Genomic DNA, 24887 nt, shown 5'->3' with positions numbered 1-24887 from the left:
ACCCCAACACAGCTTAGTACAGTCCTTCCTCCCTGGGAGCAAACTTTTGGGTGAGCATTACTACAACAAAAAAAGAAAAACCACCACAACAAAAGCAGGGGGGAAATACAAGAGATAGATAGATGAAGAGATCTTGGAGGAGCACATTGTTCATTTCAGGACACTGAATCTGAATTTAAGAATCTCTTGGGTAACAACAGACTAAGCAACAATATAGCAAACATCAGATTAAGTCCACACAGACGAAATAATTCAACATCTGTAATTAAACTTCATCAAGACTACAAAAATTCTCCTGGATTAAGTTTTCTTTCAGCTCTGGATATCTTAAGAAGCAAAATGTACTTCAAATGAAGTATTTCCTTAAGGATTCGTGAACTCCCACACAATTACAACTGGATCTATACATTATTTCCATGAGACAAGAGCCTGTAAATATACACTCAAATTTTGAAGTCAAATTTAGTGCCACTGGCAATACATAACAATTTCTGAAAATACAATTTGTATTTATTCCCCCCACCCCCAACACAACTTCCATGTTTTCAGAAAGATCATTAGGTTCTCAGAGAGTCTAGTCTTCACTGAAAGACAGCAGGATGTAGATTCCCAAAATTTGTATTGTTTATAAAATCTCATTCTGTTAGTGCAGTTTGCTTTTAAAAACTTCCTAATAAAGATTCATACTACAATAATGCTAGAACTGTCCAAGTCTGATGCTAATCAATTTTTAAGCCAGCACCTCCCCTCTTGGAAAACACCCCAACATAAATGAAGTACAGAAAAGTTACTAGGCATCCATACGACTAAGAAGTTTTAATGGAGTTTCTACAGCACATTAGTGGTAGGTATCATTTGAAGATAACAATAGGGTTTTTTAGGGTTTGTTTGTTTGGGTTTGGGTTTTTTTTTATTTCTTAGGCTGTTTTAATTTCTAGCTATGCCACAGAAAAAACGATCATCAAGTAATCTCACTGTTGTACAGTGGTTTGCACCTATTCAGAGCACTGCTTAAATCCAAGCTTAAAATGTGTTTTTAATTGAAAAGGAGAGTATTATTAAGGTTTTTTAAAACTAATTATTAAATTTTTCTAATATAAATAATTAAGTATTCTCTGATTATATTCTTAAGCAGCTAGAGTACTGCAATCTCTACTATAGTTTGCCAAGGAATTGTACATGCCTACTAATGGCAATTCTCACTTTACAAATTAAGTTGCGTGCACAGAGGACAAAGAACAAAAGACTGTTAAAGGACTTAGAAACTTATAGCTAAAACATATAACCCATTAAGATAAATGGTCAGTGGTATACATCACAGATCTTAACAAGGGTTAAACATTTGCTCAGTAATCAGTAATAATTCTGTTGCTGTTAAATTTAGAAGTTGGGTGGCCATTAACACATTCAAATTTACCACCCGAGCATTGTTATCCATAGAGATTAAACAGTTCTTTGGCAAAGCAGACAATACTGCCTCAGCAAACAGCTTGTCAACTTAAGGGAACTGCAGAAAAAGATACTGAAAACCTCAGCAGGCTGGCACTTCACATTTTGTAAGTATCATTTAAGTTAGTAACACTAAGAATCAAATCCCAATATAGCTAGTTCTAATATAGAAGTCCTCTAGCTGCTCTGTCTGGCAACAGTGTTAAGGTATGACAATTTCCCAGGAAGAACATCAACTATACCTCACATATTTAAACCATAACCTCTGAAATCTGATTAAAATATTCAAGGATTAATAACAATCTCTGCTTTTCTTTATAAATTTAGTACTGGCAAGTGCAACGAAGTTGAAGTTCAGTGCAGCTACACTCAGTACTAGCCTTCCAGTAAAAAAGTTTACTTCAGCTTTCTCTTTTATATTTTCAGTGAGGGAAATAAAATCTCTCCCCATTCCACCCTTGAGAGAGATTCAGAAAGATTTGTTTCCCCCTTCCAATCAGGCATGCAATTTCTTCTTTTACCCAGTCACCTAAACATTCTAAAAATCTATTAAGGTCATTTCCAAAGTCCATATAACTTCAGACCAGCCATTTTTCCTCTCAGGAGGACACAGTGAGGGTGGTAGACAGATTCGTTACTGTTCTTTCCTTGTAAAGCAAAAGAAGGGAAAACAAATTTTTTACAAGGAGGGAAAGGGAGATTAAAAAAAAAAAAAAGGAATCAAACAAAGGCTGCACACAACTAGTAGACAAGAGATAGGAGAAGGTAGTGCAGTACTGCATGGGTAACTCCTAAGGCATATAGAAGAAAGCCACGAGTGCTGCATGCAAAGCCTTAGAAACATAGAAAGCACACACCTACCTACACCTCAGCATGACACTGAGGATTCAACACTCACTCATGGGAGAGGAGAATACAAGACCCATACCCAGCATTTTTTAGTAACAAGTTGATTCTAATCAGCAGTTTCATTAGGTTCACATGCATCCTGGTAGTAGAAGTTTGAGCCATAACGAACCTTTGAACCTACTTAGCAAAATGTTTCCATAGTATTTCATAACAGACTGTAAAAATTCTTTGTGTCTGCCCTATTTAAGCCATGAATGATTAGTTTGAATCCACCAATTTTTTCTTCTCCACATTGTATGAAAATTTTGGGCTGTAAGGTGATGGCTTCTGTTTGTTTTCTAGTGGGAGTGGGGTAGTGCAGAAAGCTGGGTTTTGGAGTTCCTCTTACTTCTCTCTCGGTCATATACTTGAGAAACATCACTTGAGAAATATCATCACAATCTTCTGTCTTCTTGTAGAATACATAACACACCTAACATGCTATGTTTGTTACATCCATTAACAAATAACTAGGTGACTTTTTACACATTCTTTTTTGAATAAGAGTATACATTTAATATTGTACTCGACATCTCTAGACCTTTTCCTGTCAGTATGCTGAAAACCCAAGATTCAAGCTTCAGCAGATGAACTAACTCGATTTTTTAAAAAGCCAAATAAATGGCAAGGTATTCCATTTAACTCTAAAAGCTTATTATTTTGGTTTTATAGAAATCTTAATCCCTAAGTCACATAAATTAAAAACTACTTTCAACCAGTCTCTCAGGCAGTCATTAATGGACAATTATGTTAGTAAAATACATTTCTGAGGTAGACCTAGACCTCAATACCTGTTCTGTTCCCCGCCTGCTGTAAAATCTTATATTCATAATCCTTAATAATCCTCTTCTCTGTGCCTGTAAGAACAGAAACACATCATACAATGAAAAACAATCCCATACATTGTTTTATGCACCAAAAACTAAGTTGTATCTAAAGTACTAGAACAACTCTGCAGGACTCTTTAAACTTCCCTAAGACTGCCTATTTTAATATAATGCAAGGATAATAAAATGCAATTTGAATAACTTTGCCCATTTCGTTAAGTATGTGTCATGCCACAGAAAAGCATTACTCATTTGCAATGAAATTAACAGCTTGCTTTTAATACTAAGCAATACCTATGTAAGAGTAAATACTGGAATTTATCTTACTATACTGTAAATTGATTTCAGTATATCCACATAGAAGTTGTTACCAAATCAAACATTTACCTCTACTAGAAGCAGAAGAAATCAAGAGTCAGACAAACTGAAACATTTATTTCAGGTGTGCTGCCTTTTGTTATGAAGTGACGATATTCATCCAATAAAATGAGGAAACATACTTACTGTTCTAATGTCATCTTCATACCTAGTGACCTGTTTATAATGGGGAGAGCCTGACAGAACTCTCCAAGCAGATATCCCACAACCAGTTGCTTTAGATACTCCATCTTCATCTGTTTCACAGCCCCCTACAAGTAGAAGTCTGTAAAATATATAAGGGCATATTATGGTTTCATATACTGCCACATAATTGTTTTTTTAATTCTTAAGTCAGAACTATAGCTTTGCTGCCGTAACAAAAAGATTAAGTATATTAAGATTCCCAACAGCCCCAATAAGGTTTAAACTTCAGAGTGTTTATTCACAAACAAAAAAGACTTAAACATTACTTGAGTAACACTTGTTATTTGTGGCATTTATCCCTATCTATTCTCATCTCTAGCTTTCCAAATAAGGCACAATTCCCACCATTTAAAGGAAAATATGTCTGGCTACAATTTGAGCTTTTCCCATACCCTCAAAGAATGATAACAATTTCATAAGTTTAAGCTTACGAAAAGTTCTGGTCATTCTGTTTAAGTATTAGATTTCCATTTATTCAGACATGGTACAAAAGCTACTTCGCTTTTATTGAGGAACCGAATGCATCAAGGTTTTTCAATTTTGTTTTCTAAAGCCACTCTACCAATTATAAATGTGCATGCAATAATTTCATTACACACAGTAGACAATATTTTAACAACTTTGAGGGAATTCTTACAATTATTGCTGATTACCACTAAAATGTATCAAAACCTTTTCCTCGAAGCCCTTTCACCATATTAACAAGCAGTTTTATATTTAACTGATGATAACTTTGAGAACAGATTTCTAAATTCATCTGGAAGTACCATTTTAGTGAACAACCCATCAAAAAGTAAAGTATCTACAAAAAAGGCACAGATTGGAGAAGCCAGAACTTCAGCCCTGAGAACACTCCTTTATCAATTTTCAAAGCCTGCATTACTCTTGAAATGCTCTACCACCTAGCGGCTGACACTCATATAGCTCTCAGCCATGGTTTAAGTGTGTTTCAAAATATTTCCTGCAAGAGTCAACTGAAAGAAAAAAGAAGGAAAAAAAATTTTTTTCCTCCTACATTTAATCCTCTTCAAGAGGTCAGTAAAACTTATTCAACATTCCCAGGTCTCATGCTGTTCACAAACATACAGCAAGATGACTTCTACCATGGATGCTTACAGTCTGTTAAGGTTCTTAAGAGTTTTAGTTATTTTGTGGTGTAAAGAGTTCCCTAAGACAGCAAAACAGAAATCACTTTCACCATTTTCCACAAGAACAGCAATATGATGGTAGACTGAGAGCCTCCTAATTAACAGGAAAATGGGTAATTTTGCATTGTTCTTATGATCAGAAAGTAAAGGATAGGACAGCTAAGAGGAATTACTTCTCCCTTAAGGAGGTGCTGTTTAACTTTAGAACATGTAAAGTTTTTCACTGAGCATCCATGATGCAGTGGTTTCTTGCTGTAGAAGAAGAGGTTTCTTCCAAGAAGAAACCATGTTATCATTTAAGGAACAAACAGATTCCTATCAGAGTCAAGGAAATCTAGCATGAGTAGTGCAGATCATATTTCAGATTCCTTAAAACTGGTAACCTGAAGAGCATGTGGAAGCAAACATACTTCTTCAGTAATCAGCATATATTTTTTGTGGCAATAACATAGGAAAAAAGCAGACATAAAATTCACCTATTATAGCCTTCCCGTAGATACTTAGCAAAGCAATTGGGTTATGAAGATGACAACAGTTAGCAAAGCATGATATTAGAAAATCCATGACAGAACTCCAACACAGACAGAGCAGCAAAGGAGGACTGTACTTCAGCATTATGTAGATCGCAGAAGAAACTTCACCATAGATACTTGTTAAACAGAGAATATGACTGTTGCTCAGTGAGCACAGCAATCCCAGTGTTAAAATACCAAATAACTCCTACAGCGCATACTTCTTTTCTGAACAAGCTAGTAGTAGAAGACTGCATTAAGCCTTTTATGCAACAAACTCTACCTCTTAAATGAACCCAAGTTGCTTTACATTTTAACAGTTTCCAATCAACACCAACTGTTTGGTTTTGATTCTGGTTGTTCATTCTGGTCAATTGGTTGGACAGTTCTCAAGTAAATACTTGGACAGGAACTCACCAAGACACCACACTAACCAAAAATACTAGTAAGAGTACTTTGTTCTGCAAGTCATACTAAGCACGAGCTCAATCTGAGGATGTCTCTGGTACCAGGACTCTCAAAAACTATAGGGGTTGGTTAAAAATAACAATAATAGAAAGGCAGACATTGAAAACCAGAATATTAAAGCAATTCCACACTCAAGCAACTGAGGAAATCAGAAGCAATGAGCAAGACAACATAGCAAGTTTAAGTTCATTCAACTTTGGGACATCAACAAATACTAGAAACTACTTGAACAGTTTGTTATTCTTTCATGAAGAAAGTGACTTAAACTGAAGGCTTGGAGAGAAGAACATCAATCCTTCAGGAACATGGAAAACAATAACACGAGGCACAGCCACCAATAAACAACACACTTCTCAGAACTACACAAAATATTTTAATATCAAATCTTCTGCTGATTGCTGGGGAAAGTGCACTCGGGAAGAGAAAAATTTCACAGATTAAGCGTCATACACTTAATAATCCATTTGTTTCCCTTCTGCATATTTTTTATTTTCCTTCTTCCCGACCTTTCCGTTCTACAACTTTCCTCTACCTACGATTGTTCTATCAGAGAAGCTTGACACACTGCCACTGATCAAAGAACGTAAGAGCTGCCCGCAACTCATACAAAAGCCATCTTTTAGACATGCTACATAGTTCCTCTGAGGAACTTCACGTAAAAACAAGGAAGTAACAAGTTTTCAAATATCTTGCAGCACATATTTCTACCAAACAAATGAACTTTCAGCAGAGACACAGCACACCACATGAAATTCCTTGTAACAGCTCAAATAGTTTTTTGAGCAAAATACTTATCTACCCTGTTGTACATGATCCAGTTTATGTCCGTTTTAGCTAGTCAAGAATAAACGTGTTGGGGTACTCGCATCTGAGCACACAGTCTAATACCAGTGAACATGAAATAACATCTTAAAACTCTGAAAGATGTTGGCAAGGTCAATCATTACACATAAAGTGATGAATTTTCTAACTTTTTTTTAGCACAGAAAGCAAGATTCACATGTGTCTCTTTCACAACCTGACCATGAGGAAAGCTTTAAAACAAAAACAAAAAAAAAAAAAAAGAAAATCAGTAAACAAGAACCTCATGAAATCCCTACAACACAGCTGTCAATTCCTAATAACCGAGAGACAGCAGGCATAATCTTCTGGAAGATTAATTTATCTATAGTCTTGCCCATCCATAGGCATCTAAATTCTTCCATAAGCTCCAGCTTCCATTGCACCATGCCACTGAATTAAAAATTTCAACAGCAGCAGTGACTAGAAGTCAATTACAATTGACCACACTGTGGCAGAGGTGACTAAGAGACAAATAGTAGCACAAAGACCAAGAGAATTGTCAATAATAGTGACAGCAGTAGCTCCAAAACTGCCTGAACGAGCTCTCAAGAACTCCATCAAGATAAATCTTTTCAAAAAAATTTTGGAAAAACTGTCACACACAGCGCAACATATTTATAATTCAGAAGTATCTTTTAGGATAAATCAAACTCAGTGACAGCTGGAATGAAGATGTCATATCAGTTTAGACACACACAAAACACACAACCTCAAGACAAAAAGCCTTCTCCCAGGACTGCAGAGAAATTAATCATGGCAGCACATACTTAAATTTTTAAAAAGCTTTTCAGAGGGCAAAATGTAACAGCAGGGACTGAAAACTATTAAGATGAATAACACAACTGGCATCAAAAGAAAATGAAAGGTACTCCTGAGAGTCTCAGCAAAGATCTGGCCTTGTTTACCAATTATTTTTTCAGGACTAGATAGGCGATGACTCCAAAATAACAAGTTGACAGACTGGGAACAGCAACAGGAGAGGTTTTTTTCCTTGTTTACTATTATTATTTTTTTTTTTAAGTGAGTCTCAGTCTGAAGAGGAAGATACCATGCCAACAACTTTTTTTGTCCCAGTAATGTGAAAAACTACTTTTCCTGGCCAAATACTTGGGTTCTTAAATCACACCCTATCAGCTGTAGTTTTACACCACCCCAGATGGGTCACAAAGCAACATTAACTTAATATATGACACTTAATAGTAACTCCCTAGAAGGGAAAGTTCTGTCTATCACACTGTTATGGACATCAAGATCAATGCAATATCCTTTAGTACTTAAAATGTTAAAGTCTTAATAATTTTTATTCTTGCATGTGTTTTCTACACAGAGCACAACTAGCATGAAGCAGTTTGTGCAGCAGTTTCTGGGCTCCATTTCTAGATCCTCTTAATCTTCTACATGCTTCTGGGATCATCAGAGGACTCCTGGGAAGCCTTTGAGGAACTTCACGATGCCTGCCATTGCCAGGAAGACCTAACTAGCAATCTCTAGAAGCTTTTAACAAGGTCTGCCAGCTGTTCCTGATCAAAGGGTGCTTTGAGCTTTTTTTCCAGCTGACTCCTGATTAGAAAGGGTCAGGAATCCTTTCAACAAGTCCTAGAAAAAGACCTATGTAAGTGCCAGGCCTAGAGCACAGCCAACAGATGCAGTATTTTATGCAGCAGTTTGCAGAAAACGATGGCCAGAAACTCTCTCTGTACATCTTCTCAGCAATTGTGGTCATGCGCCGCCAGGCTCAGTCCCCAGCACCCACCGGAGCAGCTACCCCAGAACATCAGAGGCCTTGACTCAGACCATGCTCCTAAGGGACAAGAGAGATGTGCGGGTCTTGCACTACAGGGACATGGCTCCAAGTAACCTGGCTCTAATTGACCCTGCTGTGAAGGGGAATTGATTAGATGATTTCCAGAGGTGCCTCCAGTCTCAAAAAAGTGGCTGCCCTTGCAGTACCTCAACTGTATTCAATTTCAAAGGTTTCTACAAAGTTGGGCTGAAGGTAACTACCATAATAATGGTCTCAAGAACAGCAAGTTCAATTGAGGCATCCAAGAAAAAGCTTGAGACTTCTACACAATTCTTTACTCATCAATTTTGGTACAACAAGCAAATTCCAAGTCAATCTAGAACCCTTCATCTCCTATAGCCATCACCCATTTTAGGCTCTAATATTAAACATTTTCTGTAGCAATTGTAGATAACCCTGAAGTGAGACATTCAGCTCCAGAGTAAAACACTCAAAATAAGTAAGGTGTTGAACTTTCCATTAGAGCCTACAGAGAGCTCACATTGAAGCAGACATTTAAGTTTTGTCAACTAAAGTGCACCATAAATTCCATCATGGATGAAGGCTGGATCACATGAGAACACCAATATCAGGCGTCTAAATTAAGGTATATAACACTTTTCAACAGCAGTGAAACTCATTATTAGACTTTTTCCCAAAGCTATTGGGAAATAGCCAAAGCTTTCCCAAAGTTTTAACTTTTCCTATAGATTCAGATACATTCCCTACTGAAATATTCTCTTTGGAACTATCTTACATTTAGTTGAAAAAATTAAGCGTATTAAGTTCTTAAGCACTATTTAATTGCACTGTAATAAGTAATGAGCATATACATAGCAATATAGAGTGCAGTAAGACAAGGCTTACAAGCAGTGGAAATAGAACAGTATAAATTCACCATCTGAAACTAAATGAAATACAAGAAAGCACAAAATGACAAAGTTGAACTTATGTTAAGTGATCAAAGTTCACATTATTGAAAATTAAAACTTTGAAGCGTTCATATGTATCTACAATTTTCTTTAATGCACAATTTAAGAAAACTGCCTCCCTTCAACTCTTTCTGGGTTTTTTTGTATAACAAGACAATTTCAGCAAGAGGCTCTCTGCTCATGAATGTAGTGTTCTCTAATGTCAAATTTAGAAATTTTCTACCACAGAGTAAATTCAAAACAGAAGAGAAAAGACTTGCCTACATGAAGGGCAAAACATCAGTTCCTTCTGCTTTCCATCCATTCCATCCAATTGTGCATTCTTTCCAGTATCAATTTTTCAACTTTACTAAGCAAGTCAACTGACTGCACATAGCAGGAGATACTACTATCACAGGGGACTCCACCTGACTATTTTCATTTTCATGGAAGGAGTCCTAATATTTCATGGTAAAAACAAGTAATTCCTGAATGTGTAGGCCACACACATTATACAAACTTCTTACTTCAGCAGCAGATATAATCACATCTTTCCATCTACAGAAAGGGCATTTCTCTCCCTAGAAAATATGTAATACAGATTAAAAAAAAAGCCAGCTGTAAGCTTCCATTAAAAAAAAAAAACAAACCCCACCACACACTTTAATCAGTAATATTCTGAATAAACTGTTCTAAAACCAGCATTGTCTCCTGCTCTTTTACTTCACACTAGTATCAAGTTTAAAACACGTTAACCTAAAATCTTATAAGAACAGTAGGAAAATCAAAGCTATTACTTCTCTTGGAGGTGGGAGGAAAGAAGTAAAACAAAACTTGAAATTTTTGCCTTTTTTTTCCCCCACTCCTCTTTTAAACCTCTATGGCAATAAGTTGCCATTAACACACAGAAAGCAACATCCATACTATTTGGTTGACAACTACGCCAGCTGATTTTCTACATATTTTCTTGTTAATGGGTACATCCATTCTAAGAGTTTAACAGTTCTGACACCATTTGCTCAGAAACACAGCAAAAATGAAAAGCAAGCACATCTATCTATTATAATTGTCAGAATAATTATTTGACCATACTTTGAATATTAACCGACATTCTTTGCAACACTCACTGTTATAATCAATCTACTTCCTAACACTAGGAGCAGAAAAGATAACTTTGGAAACAAGTGTCAAGAACCATCAACCTTGGTCTGATCAAAGGAAAGAATGAGTAGGTTCTGTTGTCTGGTCAGATAAGTGCTACCAAAGCTCCATAACCCACACCTTTTACCTCAAAACTCTAGATTTAGTATACTGAGTATTAATTGTGTGGAATTACTAGCTATGAACTAGGTAGAAAGAAGAAACATACTCAAAATTAATCTCTCAAAGTAATAAGCTAGAAGAACATTACTTCTCATTATTAACCATTTTTTTCCAAAGATAGATAGGACAGCTCACTTAACATTGAAGAATGAGAACAAGTTTTTAAACAGCATGTTTCTTCTGGTATTCTATAGCCAAGCCTAATTTTCATTTAAACCAATACAGTGATACAGCATATTGCGCTGACAAATTCAATCCTAGTAGATCTAATAGAAAAAAAATATCTAGAAGGAAGTTTAGTTCCTACAACTGAAGAGAAATAGAAAAACAAGTTGCTGAGTTTACCTTGCTATATAACAAGTAGATATTAAAAAGGCAGACACATTTTTAACATAAGTTAATTGGCTAACCAGGACCTATTCCAACTACATCTGATTCAAGAGCAGGCAGTCAACTAGTCCATCTTTCAAGCCTGGTATCTGTACCCAGCACATTACTAATAGAGAAAATGCATCACAAGACAACTCCAAATACCAAAGCCTGGCAGTTCCAGTCAGAATACCAGGGAAAATGGGCTGGCCAAGGAGTCCAGCAATCAAATCCAGACAGAAAACAAACAAACTACACATCAGCCCTTACCCCCATCAAATTCAGAAACATCTTTTGAAACTGTTCCTGACATTCTAAGAAATGTTGTTTATGCAGGGTACTCAAACAGTAAAGGACACAACTTGATTTTCATTATTTGATTAGTCAAGTGAGATCACCAACTAGGGCTTCTTTCATAGCTACAATGATATATGACTTGTTATTACCCATTCACTAAATACCAATATTAAAATAATTTTCTTCTCCCCTTCCTTATGCAACACACATCAATGTTTATTTTGCCACTTTTGCTCATCATTTCCATATTATTGGCAGGTAGCAAACAGAACACTTACCTGTGACCAGGATGATAAATGACAGTAGTTATTCCATGAGCATAATGGCTGCTAAAGCTGAAACTATGACTTTCTTGAAAGCTTTGATTTGTTCCAACACTAGTTTCCAAGTATGGGGAAAAAAAATACACACATTATATCAGATGTATTTTCTTTAAAGAGTGGAAAGAATTCCTTTGAAGTTCACAGTGCCTTCTCAAAGCACATCAAAATTTATGCTTACCTTACAAGATAACTTCTCAGTTCTCCACGATAATTAACAACAAGCAGTTCAGCTGACCATTGGGCACTTGCTTTGTATTCTAGAAAGATCAATCCAGCAATAGCATAACTCAGATCTCCTGGAAAACTTGCTGTCTTTACCCAAAAATGCAGACAGACATTGAGAGAGACAGGGGATTGGGGAAAAAAAAAAAAAAAAAAAAGAAGGATGAAGTGTCTTGGTTACTGAAAGAACTAGGAAGTTAAATTTACTATATTGTATTAAAATGTATTTAAAAAAAAATAACTTTTCATAGTTTGTATTAGTAACAAAATAAACCTCCTTTTATCTTGATTTTAAAGAAATCTTATTACTTTAAGGTTTGCAAAGACAATATACTAAGGAAACACACTCGAGCCACCTCCGCAAATTAGTTTCATACAATCTTTGAATATGCAAAATATAAAAAAACAGCAATTATCTATTCTTATACCAAGAAAAAAAAAATCCTCATATTGCTCTTTCAGCGATATTTCTTGACTTATAAGTGACTCTGCATATAAACTGCAGATCTGTAATCTACTACTACAAATTGTAATTATTTGCACACAAACTAAGTAGGTGATTCTACACTTTCACAATCTGATGTACCTGCAGATCTACCACAATTCTAAGAAAAATGAAAGAAAGATGAAGTTTCTGACTAGATACAAGAGCACAAAGTATATGCTTTGCAAATGCTACACGTGACTAAGTTTAACTATAATATATCCATCATATCATAAGCACTTCATGGTACATTTGTGCATGGTATTCGTACTGTAAGCCTTATACCAAAGTAAGCTATGATTAAAAAAAATAGCCAAAGAGTGGAAATTACCTTTTATCTTTACAAAAAGTTCTACGCTATTCATATTTAATCTAAGAGAGCACTTACCGGTGAAATGACCAAAAGCTCGCCACCCATTAGATCAAACACTCTCACTGTTCCAGTGCTTTCAGCATAAGCAAGTAACGTACAATCATGACTCCATGCAACTCGCCTCCACTGAGGGTTAGGATCCTTTGGCACTATGAAAAAGGAAGAAAGTTATTAAAAAGTGAAATATAAATATAATCCCTTAAACAAAACACAAAGTCAACTGCATCAAAAAGCGCAGGGTGCCCACCATCATTACACACTTATCTCAGAGGAGGAAAAAATCCCCACCACCTCCAGCACCTGCTATGTCTCCTAAACACATTAATTTTAACTATCGTGTCATTTCAGATTCAGGATTTATATGTTAATCATCATGAAAAGAAAAGGGGGGAGGGAGGATAATAGATCCATTCACAAAGCAAAATTATTAAGAGATTCTTCCCAATGCTTTTAAGAAGTTACAACATTATCTTTAAAGTAAACCAACACCACCACTTAGCAACGCATGAATAATAAACAATGATGACACCAAGTAATGATGTAGAGGTTGCCACATTGTATACCTTGACATTTTCCAACTATGGATCCAAAGTCATCTTTTGCAGACCTGCAGAAAAAGACTCATATGGATTTGAATAAGAAAAAAAAAAAAAAAAAAAAAAAGAAAAACACTATTCAATTTTCCTGAATAAAGAGAACACTATAAAAATACTCTGAGTGCACAATTCAAAGGCCTGCATGTATTTAACTACTTGTTCAAAAAGGCAGACAGTAGCCTTCGTCCTGAGGCAGCTACAGTAACTAACTACTGTATTTTAGAAACCCTCCTCCCAACGCATAAATACTAATATCCCTCATTTAGTAATAATGCTGTTCAAAATAGGATAGCAGCATTTCAGAACTTCAGTACGTAACTTTAGAAAAATAAAACTAGTCAGTATTCTCTAGGTTACAATTTTAGAAACTATGCAAGAATATAGTTACATTAACAGTTGAAACACAAGATTTATTTTATAGTCTATAAGCTGACATTTATGGTGTTCACGCCATTTCTGATTGAACAATTTTCATACACTTGCTTCTTTTACATATAAATAGAAGGTCTGACCTTCTAGCAAATGGATTTTTGTGAAGCAAGTAAACATACTCAATCAAGATCCTTTCTACAGCTAAATGTGCTCTTCAACTAGCAAAGGAGAGCTTGTTAGAGAGCAAGAAAAAGGGAAAGCATCAGTCTTTACAGCAATCCACATTACTTGTAAAATAAGGTGAAGTATCATACATGCCAGCTACTCTACAGAGAAGCATAATACTAGCTCCTTGTCCCATTTATTAGGAGAGAATTTCTATTCTCTTGTGATGACTTTAAAGGGGAACAGAAAGGCAAAGGTTAGAAAGACCGTGATTTGGGTTTAGTATTCTGAAGCATCTTGATTGGTTTTCTTTCACATCTTGAAAAAATAAAGACAGACATACAGACAGATACTTATATAAATTTATCTAGAACATTAACAATTGTGGCGGGTTTTGGGGAGGGTGGTTGGTTTGTTTTTTTTTAATGGGGAATGGCCAAGAACTAAGAAGACACAGAAGGCTTCTGCTTTCCAAAAGACAATATATTTTAAGATTATTCCATAGATTACTTTCACAATATATAACATTCCCAAAACACCCAGAACAATCTTTAAAAGTACGGTTAGTAAATTACTAGAAACACTTTCTCAGAACTCCACAACTGTGGTCATGAAGCAATAGATAATACTAAGTTACCTGATTTCTACACATTGGTCTTGAACAACTGCCAACAATTTACCATTGCTGAAAGAGAAAAATAAATGTGTTAAAGTTCATTTAAAGTCCAGTCCTTATGGAATGTGCTTCAGAGTTCTAGGTGCTTTTCTGCAAGGTTAGATATAAATTTCTTCTTTCATAAGTCAAAACCAATTGGGAAATATCAATTTTTATACAAAAAAAAAAAAAAAAAAAAAACCAAAAACAACAGTGCTAAAGTAAGATTCCCTTCATGTCACTGAAATGTATCTGTCATTCTTTTCTAGTAGCACTAAGAAAACACAAACAATGTCTAAAATTTTGCTGCAGGGGAGGTCAGAATCAGATGTTGCTTATGGATAATTTTATAACAGCAATATCTAAAACTATGTATTGCTTTATCTGGAATAAGCAACTATCATACTTCAGTAAGTTACATCATCTCCTTAGGAGCATGTCTCCTGTCTTTGTACCTAATATACAACATTGCAACTGGCATGTTGTGCATCAAAAGGGATCATCACTTACCTCAAAGAATCTCCATCTCTCAAGAGTACAGAGCTCTTGCTGAACCACTGATCATATTCAGCGATAATACATCATAAACTAAAACATTCCATACTACCTTCATGTCATTGAACCCTTTTTCCATTCATACTTATGCTTATTTTTAAAAGACAGTGATCTCACTGATGCTCCTAACATTACTGCAGAACAGCTGGTTCTAAGCCTTGGAACTCTCACTTGTCCTCTAAACATACAATAGCAGACAAGTCTTGAGAGTATGTATTCACTTTCTACAAATTTTAAAATAAGCAATTTATATTACATATCCTGCCAAGTTATAGGGCTTTAACTGATCAAATTCAGGGATTGAGTTTGAGAATGATTGCGCTGCAAGCCACTTTGCCTCAAAAGCTAGAAGGACATTCACACCTGAGTGAGAGATGCATTAAACGGAGGGAAGCAGCATGGAAGCCCCTAGGTAGCAGACTGATCCTTCTTTCCCAAGGCTACCTGGGAAAGCCTCCAGTATTTCTCTTGACCAAAAAGAATAAGATGACTTCAACACAATATTAACTCAGCATCGTTACCAACGGGGATGGCAGTGGGAGGAGAACAAGCATTAATACATTCACTACTGCCAAAAATGGTAGCATGCCAGCATGTAAGCCGGTTACCTTGCAAGTACTAGGTGCCAGTTGATCTGCTTACTAACTAGACGAACCAGTCCAGTGGGCAGAGAAAACTTTGCAGGGCTGAAATAACAAAAACATTAGGCTAAATCAGAACATACACCTAACAAAAACAGTACCTGAGATACACGTGCCAGACGACTTAGCTTTAAGGCAACCACCAGTCACCTCAGAGGTTTTAGCAACTAAACATGAATCAACACTGCACCCTGCCAATGATGAAGGCTAACAACATCCTTGTTTGTATTAGCAGAACAAAACCACACATTAAGGGAACTGATTATTTACTCATAACTCTTTATACTCTGGTCAGCAGCCAGTTTTGCCTCCCCCCCATTACAAGAACACCACCAATAAACTGGAGGGCCACCAAGATGGTCAGGGGACTGGAGCACTTGCCCTACAAGGAGATGCTGAGGGAATTGTACTTGTTTAGCCTGACGGAACTGTACTTGTTTAGCCTGGAGAAGGGAAGGCTTCAGGGGGACCAAACAGCAGCTCTCTGATACCTAGGAAGTTACCACGAAGATGGGAGCCACTGAGGTGCATGGCAGGAGCACAAGAAACCGTGATCAATCCTTTGGTGGACTTGGCAGTGTTAGGTTAACGGTTGGACCTGATGATCTTAAAGGTCCTTTCCAACCTAAATGATTCCATGATTCTAAAACAGATGAGGTTCCAAGCTGACATAAGGAAGAGAATTCTTCACCATGAAGACAGTCAGGCACTAGAACAGGCTCCCCAGAGAGTCTTTGGGATCTCCATCCTTTAACCTTTTCAAGACCTAGCTGGACAGAGCTCTACGGAACCTAGTCTGAATTCAATGTTCTCCCTGCTTTTAGCAGGACTTTAACTAGAGGCCTCCCGAGCTCCCTCCCAAACGCTTTTATTAAATACATAAAAATAGCAACTACAATCAATTATAAAAGCTAGAAATCAGATTTTAAATATGACTACGGGGGAGCGGGAAGAAAAATAAGTTAATTCTGTCTGCAACTGAATCCTTACAACTAGACTTATATGATGGCATGGAGCCCATAAACACCACCCCCACCCTCAAAAAAAAAAGGGGTGGGGGGGGACAACAAAATAAAGAACACCACCAGCAATAGGAAAAACAGCATTGCCTGCTGACTTCACGTATAGTATTGTTTCACAGGGAGCCACCTTAATGTCCCTTTCCATATATCTCAAAACCAACAGAATACCCCTAAAAAGGGAGAACTGGTATCTTCAAACCTGCAAGTGCATCAACAGAGTAGTATAACCATAGAGCTGAAATTCTCCAGTAACACTGTATTTACCCCAATGTTTCTGGGACCATTTAAGTGCCTTCTGAATCAGAAGTTAAATTTATAAATGGCATGAGTGTTGCTCAACTAGTTATTAAGCTTTTTGTATGACAGTTTGAATTGTCAAGGAAAAAAAAAAAAAAAAATACAAATTATTACTCCAAAGGAAGCCATGCCATCATATCCGTCACTGAGGCTTAAGGAAAAAACAAAACAAAAAACCAAACACAGTTTCACTTGCAGTATCTCAGTTGGGAGTGGGGAGGACAAATATGTGTTTTGAGAAAGATGACGTTCCAACTGCAAGTTTACTTCGGCTTCTGATAAAAGTGAAAAGTCAAACTAGCTCTTTTCTAGATAGGCTTCAGCTGCATCTCAAGGGGTTACAACTTAAACTTATGAAAAGAGAATATTCTAAGCATTGCTTGGTCAATATTCTAAACAAGTGTTCAATTTCACTCTCATTAAAAATAACTTTCTGTCAAATCAAAAAGCTATAAAAATATTACCAAATAAAAAGATTAAGCACTATTTTCACCAGACCTACCTGTACCAGATGTACCGAAGCAAAAACAATGCAGGACCTACAACAGAAAGAGAGGCAAAAATAACATCTCTAGCAGTTTTAAAACACTCTCCAGCTTACTGCACACAGAATCTCAGAAATTCTCACAAAAGAAAAAGGTATGATGGGAAAAACCCTCTATCCTTGGCCAATGAATTCTTATATTATAGTAAATGCAAATGGCAGAACAAAAAAAAAAAAAATCACTACACACTTCTAGAAATTCTAAGAGAAATTCCTACTTGATGAAAATGCAATTCAGTTACTGCATAAACCAAGTGTTGGATGGTAATGTAATATGACCATAACATAAAGCTTCGTTATAGAACTGTCTAACTAGCAAACGGCCCAATGCAAGAGCTGGTAGAGGAAAACAACCTCAACAACATTTTGCAAAACAAAACAGAGCTTCTAAACTTCTTAGATGTATGGTTTATTAGTTTGTCCCAATAAGCTAATAGAGACAAGAAAGCTCACAAAAATGACATAAAAATAACATAGCAATATTGATAATCAGAAAACATCTTCCTGAAAATACATCCTGCGCTCTATTTCCATTACGCTAGCCACGGTAAAGTGCAGAAATTGTAAATTTTACAAGCAATCCACACATCATCCTTAGGAGTCATGAACATAAGAACAAGTCATATTTACCTGTAATTGCTCTAGTGATGATAAATGATGCACCATGCTTTCTGTTGCCTCTTGGCTGCAATTACAACAATAACGGTCAAACATTCTGTTATATATTTTAACTTAAATACAACATTCATACATATATTCACTGATTAAATTTAAGTTGCCTGCTAGCCTACAAGTTCCTTATGTATTTTCTATTACTTGCAACTTCATATAGTGAGTAATTTAACTGAGTAAGCTAAAACAGGCTATAAAGCCAAACATTTTAAGTGCCAAGATGTAAAAAAACAAACCGTACTACAGATTGTCTATTGATTCAGCTTTGCCTTGATCTTTGGGTAGTAACAAAAGACATTGACTTTTGATTATGTTCTCCTGTAAGGTATTTTAAATAATTCTTTCTACGCCAAATGAACGCCAGATTGACCTGTAAAAAAAGAAGTCAAAAAAATTGTTGTTCAACATATTATGCTAATATAGTAACTGCTAAGCTACATAAAGACTGCTCATGACAGTTGCAGAAATATTAAGAAAAACAAAGAACTTCTGAAGAAAAACTCTTTTTATGTAAATTTGTACTGGTTAACACAGTCACTCAGATCACCACCTCTACTCCATACCATCCCACATAGCCTTTCCAGCAGTCCTGCTCTACTTAAGGCAGAGGAGAACAACTACACTCACTATATAAATGAAAGAGCTCTCCAAACACAGAAAAAGGAAATACAAAAAAACATAGGATGTATATTCTTAGCTATAAGAAGTAAAATTATTTGCCAGTAAGAAAGTAGGAAAAAGGGATTAAACTGAGAAGACAAGAAAGATAGCCAATAAGGAAGGCATCACACACAAATCTTCAAAATAAGCAGTCATGCTTATCCTTTTCTAATGAAAATATTAGAACACCACAAACTGAGTATTTGAGTAGGTAATGAATGAATTTCCTCTTCCCTTCAGTATAGAATACATAGAGCAGATCATTACTTGTTAACTTAAATATTCAGACCTCTCACTCCAGGTTACAGAGCAGCAAACACTGAAATACACATAAATTTATCAAAATTCTGGAATATGTCCATGTTTAAAAAAAAAACATTTGGGCTCACAAATTTAAGTTATTGAAGTGAAGATTAGCAGTTTTCTATGCAAAGTCTGCAATCCAGAAACAGTCTTTCAAATAATCAGGCTGTCATCTCACAGCATGTAAGAAGCCAACACAGCCGTACTAATGTTCCAATTTCAGATTGATCAACCAGGAAATAACAAGGCATTACAGTAAAATAAGTGAAAGTGTGAATTATTTCTTACAGCTATCATAGTACCTCAGGGAGAGCTGCCATTTCCTAAGGAGGTTAAAAGCAGAGCTTGTTAAAGTTTTTGGATTGAGAAAAGTTCCCAGGAAAAACATTTCCAAACATTGCTTATACCTCTTCAGAATTTTTTTGAATGTTCTTAGTGAGAACAGGCTCCACTCTTAGGCTCCACTCCTGAGTCTAAACTACAAGCTCCTATTCCACACATCTTAAACCCTTCACAAAGCTGACTTACTATTATACTCTGAAGACCTCAATTTTACTTTTTATAATATATTCCTATCACCTCAGCAACAGCAATGACTACCAGATCTGCTATATTTCTTTTTTAATTCATTCCTGTTTGGGAAAACAACTTCAAGTTCTCCTTCACTAGAGCATTCCAGAAATAAAACCTAAGTAACTTCCTCACTGACAAGACACTCACTTAGTTTTGGATATTGTTGCTCGCCCAGCAAGCTTACAGGGGGCAGGGGGAGGGTGTTGGGGAAATCTCAAAACATTGGATGGCAATGAAAAAAACCCACAGAATCAAGTGATACCTTCGATACATTTCAGAAGATAGACAGTGCTTGTCTACTGGAAAAAAAGGAAAAGTTCAGTCTGCCTGTATTTACACAAATGATTCCACGAGTCCTCTGCTGCAACCTCCTCCAAAACCACTGCCTCGTTCACTATTTTCACTGATCGACTACTCAGTAATTCCTTTTATTCTCATTATATATTTCAGGGTTCCCAAACAGTGCATTATATACAATCACATCACTACACTTAATACAGACTGGTTGATTTCCACACCAGTCTCTTCTCTGGCATTGTCAGTTCCTTGCATGTGTCCTTTACAAATATTTGTTATTTCCTCCCCAGAAAATATTCTTCTTGGGAAATTCAATACAAGTGAATGAGAATACTAACAAGAACTAAAATTAAAGCTAATTTGGGGTTCCAACTTAAGAAATCCATGCCAGTTTTATCAATGTCTTGAATTTACCACAACTTTACATGTTCATCACAGAATTCATCTTCCAATGGTCATAATTACAGTTGTAAGCGCTCAGCACTCGGCAATTAAAAATTAATCATCCCAAATGAGATAACAGAAAAATAAAACAAAGTCAAAAGAGACCTGTGAAAAGTTTGTTTTAAGGCCTTGCTTTGTATCTGAGATGACTGCATAGGAAGACATTTAATTTCATTTCCCAGTGCAGCACTCAACTTCCTTTCCCTTTCTGCTGTCCCTCACCTCACTCATTCCAAACCATTCAGTTCTACATGAAGTAAGGCAGGGAGCGTTTTGTGACTTTTTCTGTAAAGTGTGAATAAACCAGGATTAAGAGAGACCGATGTTCCAAAGGGAAAGTCACAATCACCTAAATAATATCCCTGTTAAGGCACCTTGAGGCAAAAACTGAATCATGCTGACAAAGTAATTTGTTTGCCTATGTACGTCAGTGTAAAATCAATTTCTGAGTAAAATTGTAAAAAGAGTATCAGAAGTGTCCTTGGCTACTGACAACCTTCAAGAAGGATGCAAATCGAAACAAACTAGATAGTGTAATATTTTCAAGCCTTCCTATTTCTGCCATTCAAAATGGGAATTATCTTGAAAATAAAGTAAATAGAAAAAGAAATACCAAGTTTAAAATAGCCTGTACCATTTGCTGAAGTTGACAAGCAGAATTCTATGAAGCTTAGAAATTCTACCAAGGCAGATGAGGACCCTCAGGCCAGGGTTCCACAATCACTTTAAATTGGCATACCCATATGCTACCACTAAAGGGAGGTCTCACACTTCACTCAGCTTTGACTGACACATATTCACCCCCCTTGGTATGCACATGAATACTAGGGTGACCACTCAACAAAAGGAAATGAAACAACACAATTGTTTCTCAGACTAATCAGTTCTCTAATCAATGTACTATACAACTTCAAGAATACTAATGGCACCTAAGTCCTAAGCACCTAGTGCCACCACACCTAAGTCCTCCTCATGGTTTGCAGACCTGTAAATCGCTTTCATATGTTACTAGAAACAAACACTATTTACCATCTCTCAAAACACAGTTAAATAAAAATAGGTGCAACCGTCTACTCACCTATATGAACAATAGTAATTGGTAACACTGCAATCATATTTTCCAAACACCCATACCTGTTGCTGCAACTGAGGATTTACAGATCAAGAAAAACAAAAAAAAAAAAAGTCTTTCTGATAAACAAAAACATATTTCTAGGAGAATGGCTTTAGTAATTATGAATAGGTACATTCTTCCACCTGTGATGTTTTTACATTTTCTCTGTTCAGATGTTCTCATTAAGCATACAACTTTGTTAAAATACTTCCATAAACTACTTTTAGTGAGAAATGCATTAACAACTGCAGTGGAGTTGAAAGCCACTACAAGAAAGAAATAAAGCCACATTACTTGTCCAAATCAGACAAGAGTAGACACAGAGGCAGCTAGTTCAGCACGTTCCAGGGGAAAAGATGAAAAAGCAAAGATGAAAGAGCTTCTCAGCTTTTCCACTGACCAAAGAAGAAGAATAGAGAGAAGAAAGCAAAAACTTGTAATACAATAACAATGTTTCCCAATCTTTTAAGCTTTGGCATCCATTTGTGTGCCTCGTAGACATAAAGTGACATCCTTCTCCCTTTTAACCTACTCCTGAAAATACAGATACAACCATTCTGACAGACAAGTCTTGAGAGGGATCTAGTTTTCCTCATGCAAGGTAAGCTTGATAAAGACCTTGTTTTCACCAGGACAGCTTCCACTGCTCTCAGTACAGCTGTTTCTGGAGATGAAACCTGGACTTCGTCACAGCTTCCCTCATACCAGTTCAACAGTAAAACCTGGTATACACTGTTCACAGGTAATAAGCAAGAAAGACTTCAAGACATCCCAGGCGGCACAAACAAGGGTGACAACGCGGGAATTAGGTGACACGGGGCCATGACGGGGCAGGATGACCGCAGGAACACCTTTTCTGCTTGCCCCTGCCGCCCTCCCCGCTCTGGTGCCCGTCAGGAACGGGGCGGGCAGCCCGGTGAGTCTCCCTGGAGGCAACAGCCCGTCCCCACGGCTCTCTGGGCCGGCAGCCTCCCCCCGCCCCAGGCCGCCCAGCCGCCGGGCCAGCGGGGCGCATCCCCGCCCGCGCCTACGTGGCCGGTCCCCTCCCCCGCAGCCCGGCCATGCCGCAGCGACACGCACCTGCACCTCCGTCTCCGGAGGCCACTCAGTGTTAACCAGAAGGTCGTACAGGATATTCTCCTCCCCGTCCTCCTCCTCGCCGGCACCGGCCATGCCCTCCTCAGTGGGCACCGCTTCGCCGCGCTCCCCGTTGCCGGCGGCCATGCTCGCCCCACCCACCGCCCCAGCTACGACGGTGCCCGGCGGAGACCAAACCACTAACGCCCGGCAGCTCCGCGGAGCGGGCGGCCTTTAACCCCTTCAGTGCTGCCGCCGGCCGAGCCAGCCTAGCGCCGCACCCTGCTCCTCGCCCCGCCGCGGGCCCAGAGGCCATAGCCTTCCCTGGTCGAGGGCCTTTGGAGCCCTGAAAGGGCGTCTGCTCCGGGGGAAGCTCGAAGCTGAGGGCAAGGGAGCGAGGCCGAGGAGCCCTCACCGCCTCAGCGGCTCCTCTGAGGGGCGGCAGCTGCAGCTTCAGAGACCTCAACCTTCCTCTAAGCCACGAGGGGTGGGATGCCCTTTTGGGGCAAGAAACGAGGAGACAGCTACCGAATATAACATATGATGTATGCCTATAGAGAGCATATACAAATGAGCCTTTAAATCCACAGCTTGTCTGCTGCCCCAGGGATGCCCAGAGGCTTTTTATCCAGCGCTCACCACTGCTCGGCAGCAAGGTGCCACCATCAGGGCCACCCTGCCGGCATGGCCGCCCCACTAGCTTGGCCTTCTCAACAGGGCTGCCCAGGGAAATACCTGCAGCTGCAGCCTGGTGTTGGCTGTCCAGAAAGCTGATAGTGAGAAAATTTAGGGTAAGGAACACGTAATGTAGACATGGCCTGAGTGTATTAATTAAACCCTTACTGAATAGGAAAAAAAAATAGGGAAAAAAAGCAAAAGTTGCGTATTTCTCACAAATTACTCTTCCAATTTTAATGATGCTATGTAGAACTTCTAAATATTTCAGTCCTACAAACATTCGCACTCATAGAGTTCCACTCTCCCAAGCAGATAAAGATGAGCCTGTTTATAATTATGAAAGAACTGAGGTTTCAGTCTCTTTCCTGCGACTTTATAAAGCGTTAGTAAGATTGAAAGAAAATTAACTCACACCTTGCTACTTCTGCTCCTATGCTCTAATTTTAGCTTGTATTTAGTAGCCTCTTAGTCTTGTAGGCAACTGTGCAGCCTAGAATTAGGTTAAACTAAATATTAAATTCCGAAACTACGGATTCAGGGCAATATGAAAGCTGTGTTGGATACTTGGGAAACACTTCAGGAAGAAACAACTACTGAGAAAAAAATGCTTTCTGGCTGTCTCTTTACCTAATAACATTTCTTTAGCTGTATTTGGCAATGTAGTTGGTAAGCAATAACAAATAGTATAACATCATATTAATATGTTTCAAAGAACTGTGGGAAATTTATAGTAAATTACACTCTGAGTTCAGTGCCAACAAGCAGCACTACGTATTGATGTTGAGGTCTGCCCACATACACATTTTCTCAGAATCATGATTGAATCTGTAGATTATTCATATCTGTGTCTTTAAAAATTATTAGATTTGTCATTTATCCAAAAGCAAGCAAAATAATGATTGACAGATATAGCAAATAATAGTGAAAGAAAGGGAGCGCATGAAATGAAGAAAGTCCCAGAGGAATTATTAAGATATGAGAAGTCATCATGATGCAAACAGCCTGGTACTAAAGATATAAAATACCTGCTGTGTTTTTCTCTGCACGACACCTGGTTTCAACAGCGTAAGTTAACAGTCAGTAGGGCTCAGTGAGTGTTTTACAAAAGGTCTTGAAATAAACCTCCAGGACAAAACCAGTACTCAAATGGCAACACAGTAGTCAAGAGAACTACGTTGTCAGAGATGCTGTCGTTCATTAGGCCTTTGAACCAGATGTGCCTGTATCTGAGGACTACCTTAGAAAAGATTTAAGTTGTGTTTCACGATAGAAAACAATAGGTAATATTTTATGCTGTGCCTTCCACTTAGCAGACAAATGCACCATTCATTCCTGGTATAACTGTAGAAGCTGCATTTTTTCATTTGCAATCTAATTTTTACAATAACACCCCAGAGATTCTTGCCTTTAACTTCACTAGAAGTTATCCTAGAAAAAG

General features: G+C 37.5%; 1 protein-coding gene across 3 annotated transcripts in view; it reads right to left on the bottom strand.

The window, feature by feature from the left end:
* Positions 1 to 22925, bottom strand: part of NBAS (NBAS subunit of NRZ tethering complex) — a 181970-nt gene extending 159045 nt beyond the window's left edge. For 2 of the 3 annotated variants that reach the window (XM_075497913.1, XM_075497916.1), the window contains exons 1-11: positions 22775 to 22925; positions 18262 to 18316; positions 17590 to 17626; positions 15736 to 15813; positions 14555 to 14602; positions 13348 to 13391; positions 12800 to 12933; positions 11884 to 12017; positions 11661 to 11759; positions 3669 to 3807; positions 3129 to 3194 (exon numbers count right to left, since the gene is read on the bottom strand). In XM_075497913.1, coding sequence (XP_075354028.1) covers positions 3129 to 3194; positions 3669 to 3807; positions 11661 to 11759; positions 11884 to 12017; positions 12800 to 12933; positions 13348 to 13391; positions 14555 to 14602; positions 15736 to 15813; positions 17590 to 17626; positions 18262 to 18316; positions 22775 to 22918 — 978 coding nt within the window. In that variant the 5' untranslated portion in view covers positions 22919 to 22925. The remainder of the gene's footprint in view (positions 1 to 3128; positions 3195 to 3668; positions 3808 to 11660; positions 11760 to 11883; positions 12018 to 12799; positions 12934 to 13347; positions 13392 to 14554; positions 14603 to 15735; positions 15814 to 17589; positions 17627 to 18261; positions 18317 to 22774) is intronic. The other variant, XM_075497915.1, reaches the window with a different exon arrangement.
* Between the last annotated feature and the right edge of the window lie 1962 nt (positions 22926 to 24887).

This window comes from Mycteria americana, chromosome 3 (assembly GCF_035582795.1).
Source record: "Mycteria americana isolate JAX WOST 10 ecotype Jacksonville Zoo and Gardens chromosome 3, USCA_MyAme_1.0, whole genome shotgun sequence".
NCBI lineage: Eukaryota > Metazoa > Chordata > Aves > Ciconiiformes > Ciconiidae > Mycteria > Mycteria americana.
The sequence above is the reverse complement of the archived record's forward strand: the minus strand, read 5'-3'. Positions and strand labels throughout refer to the sequence as shown.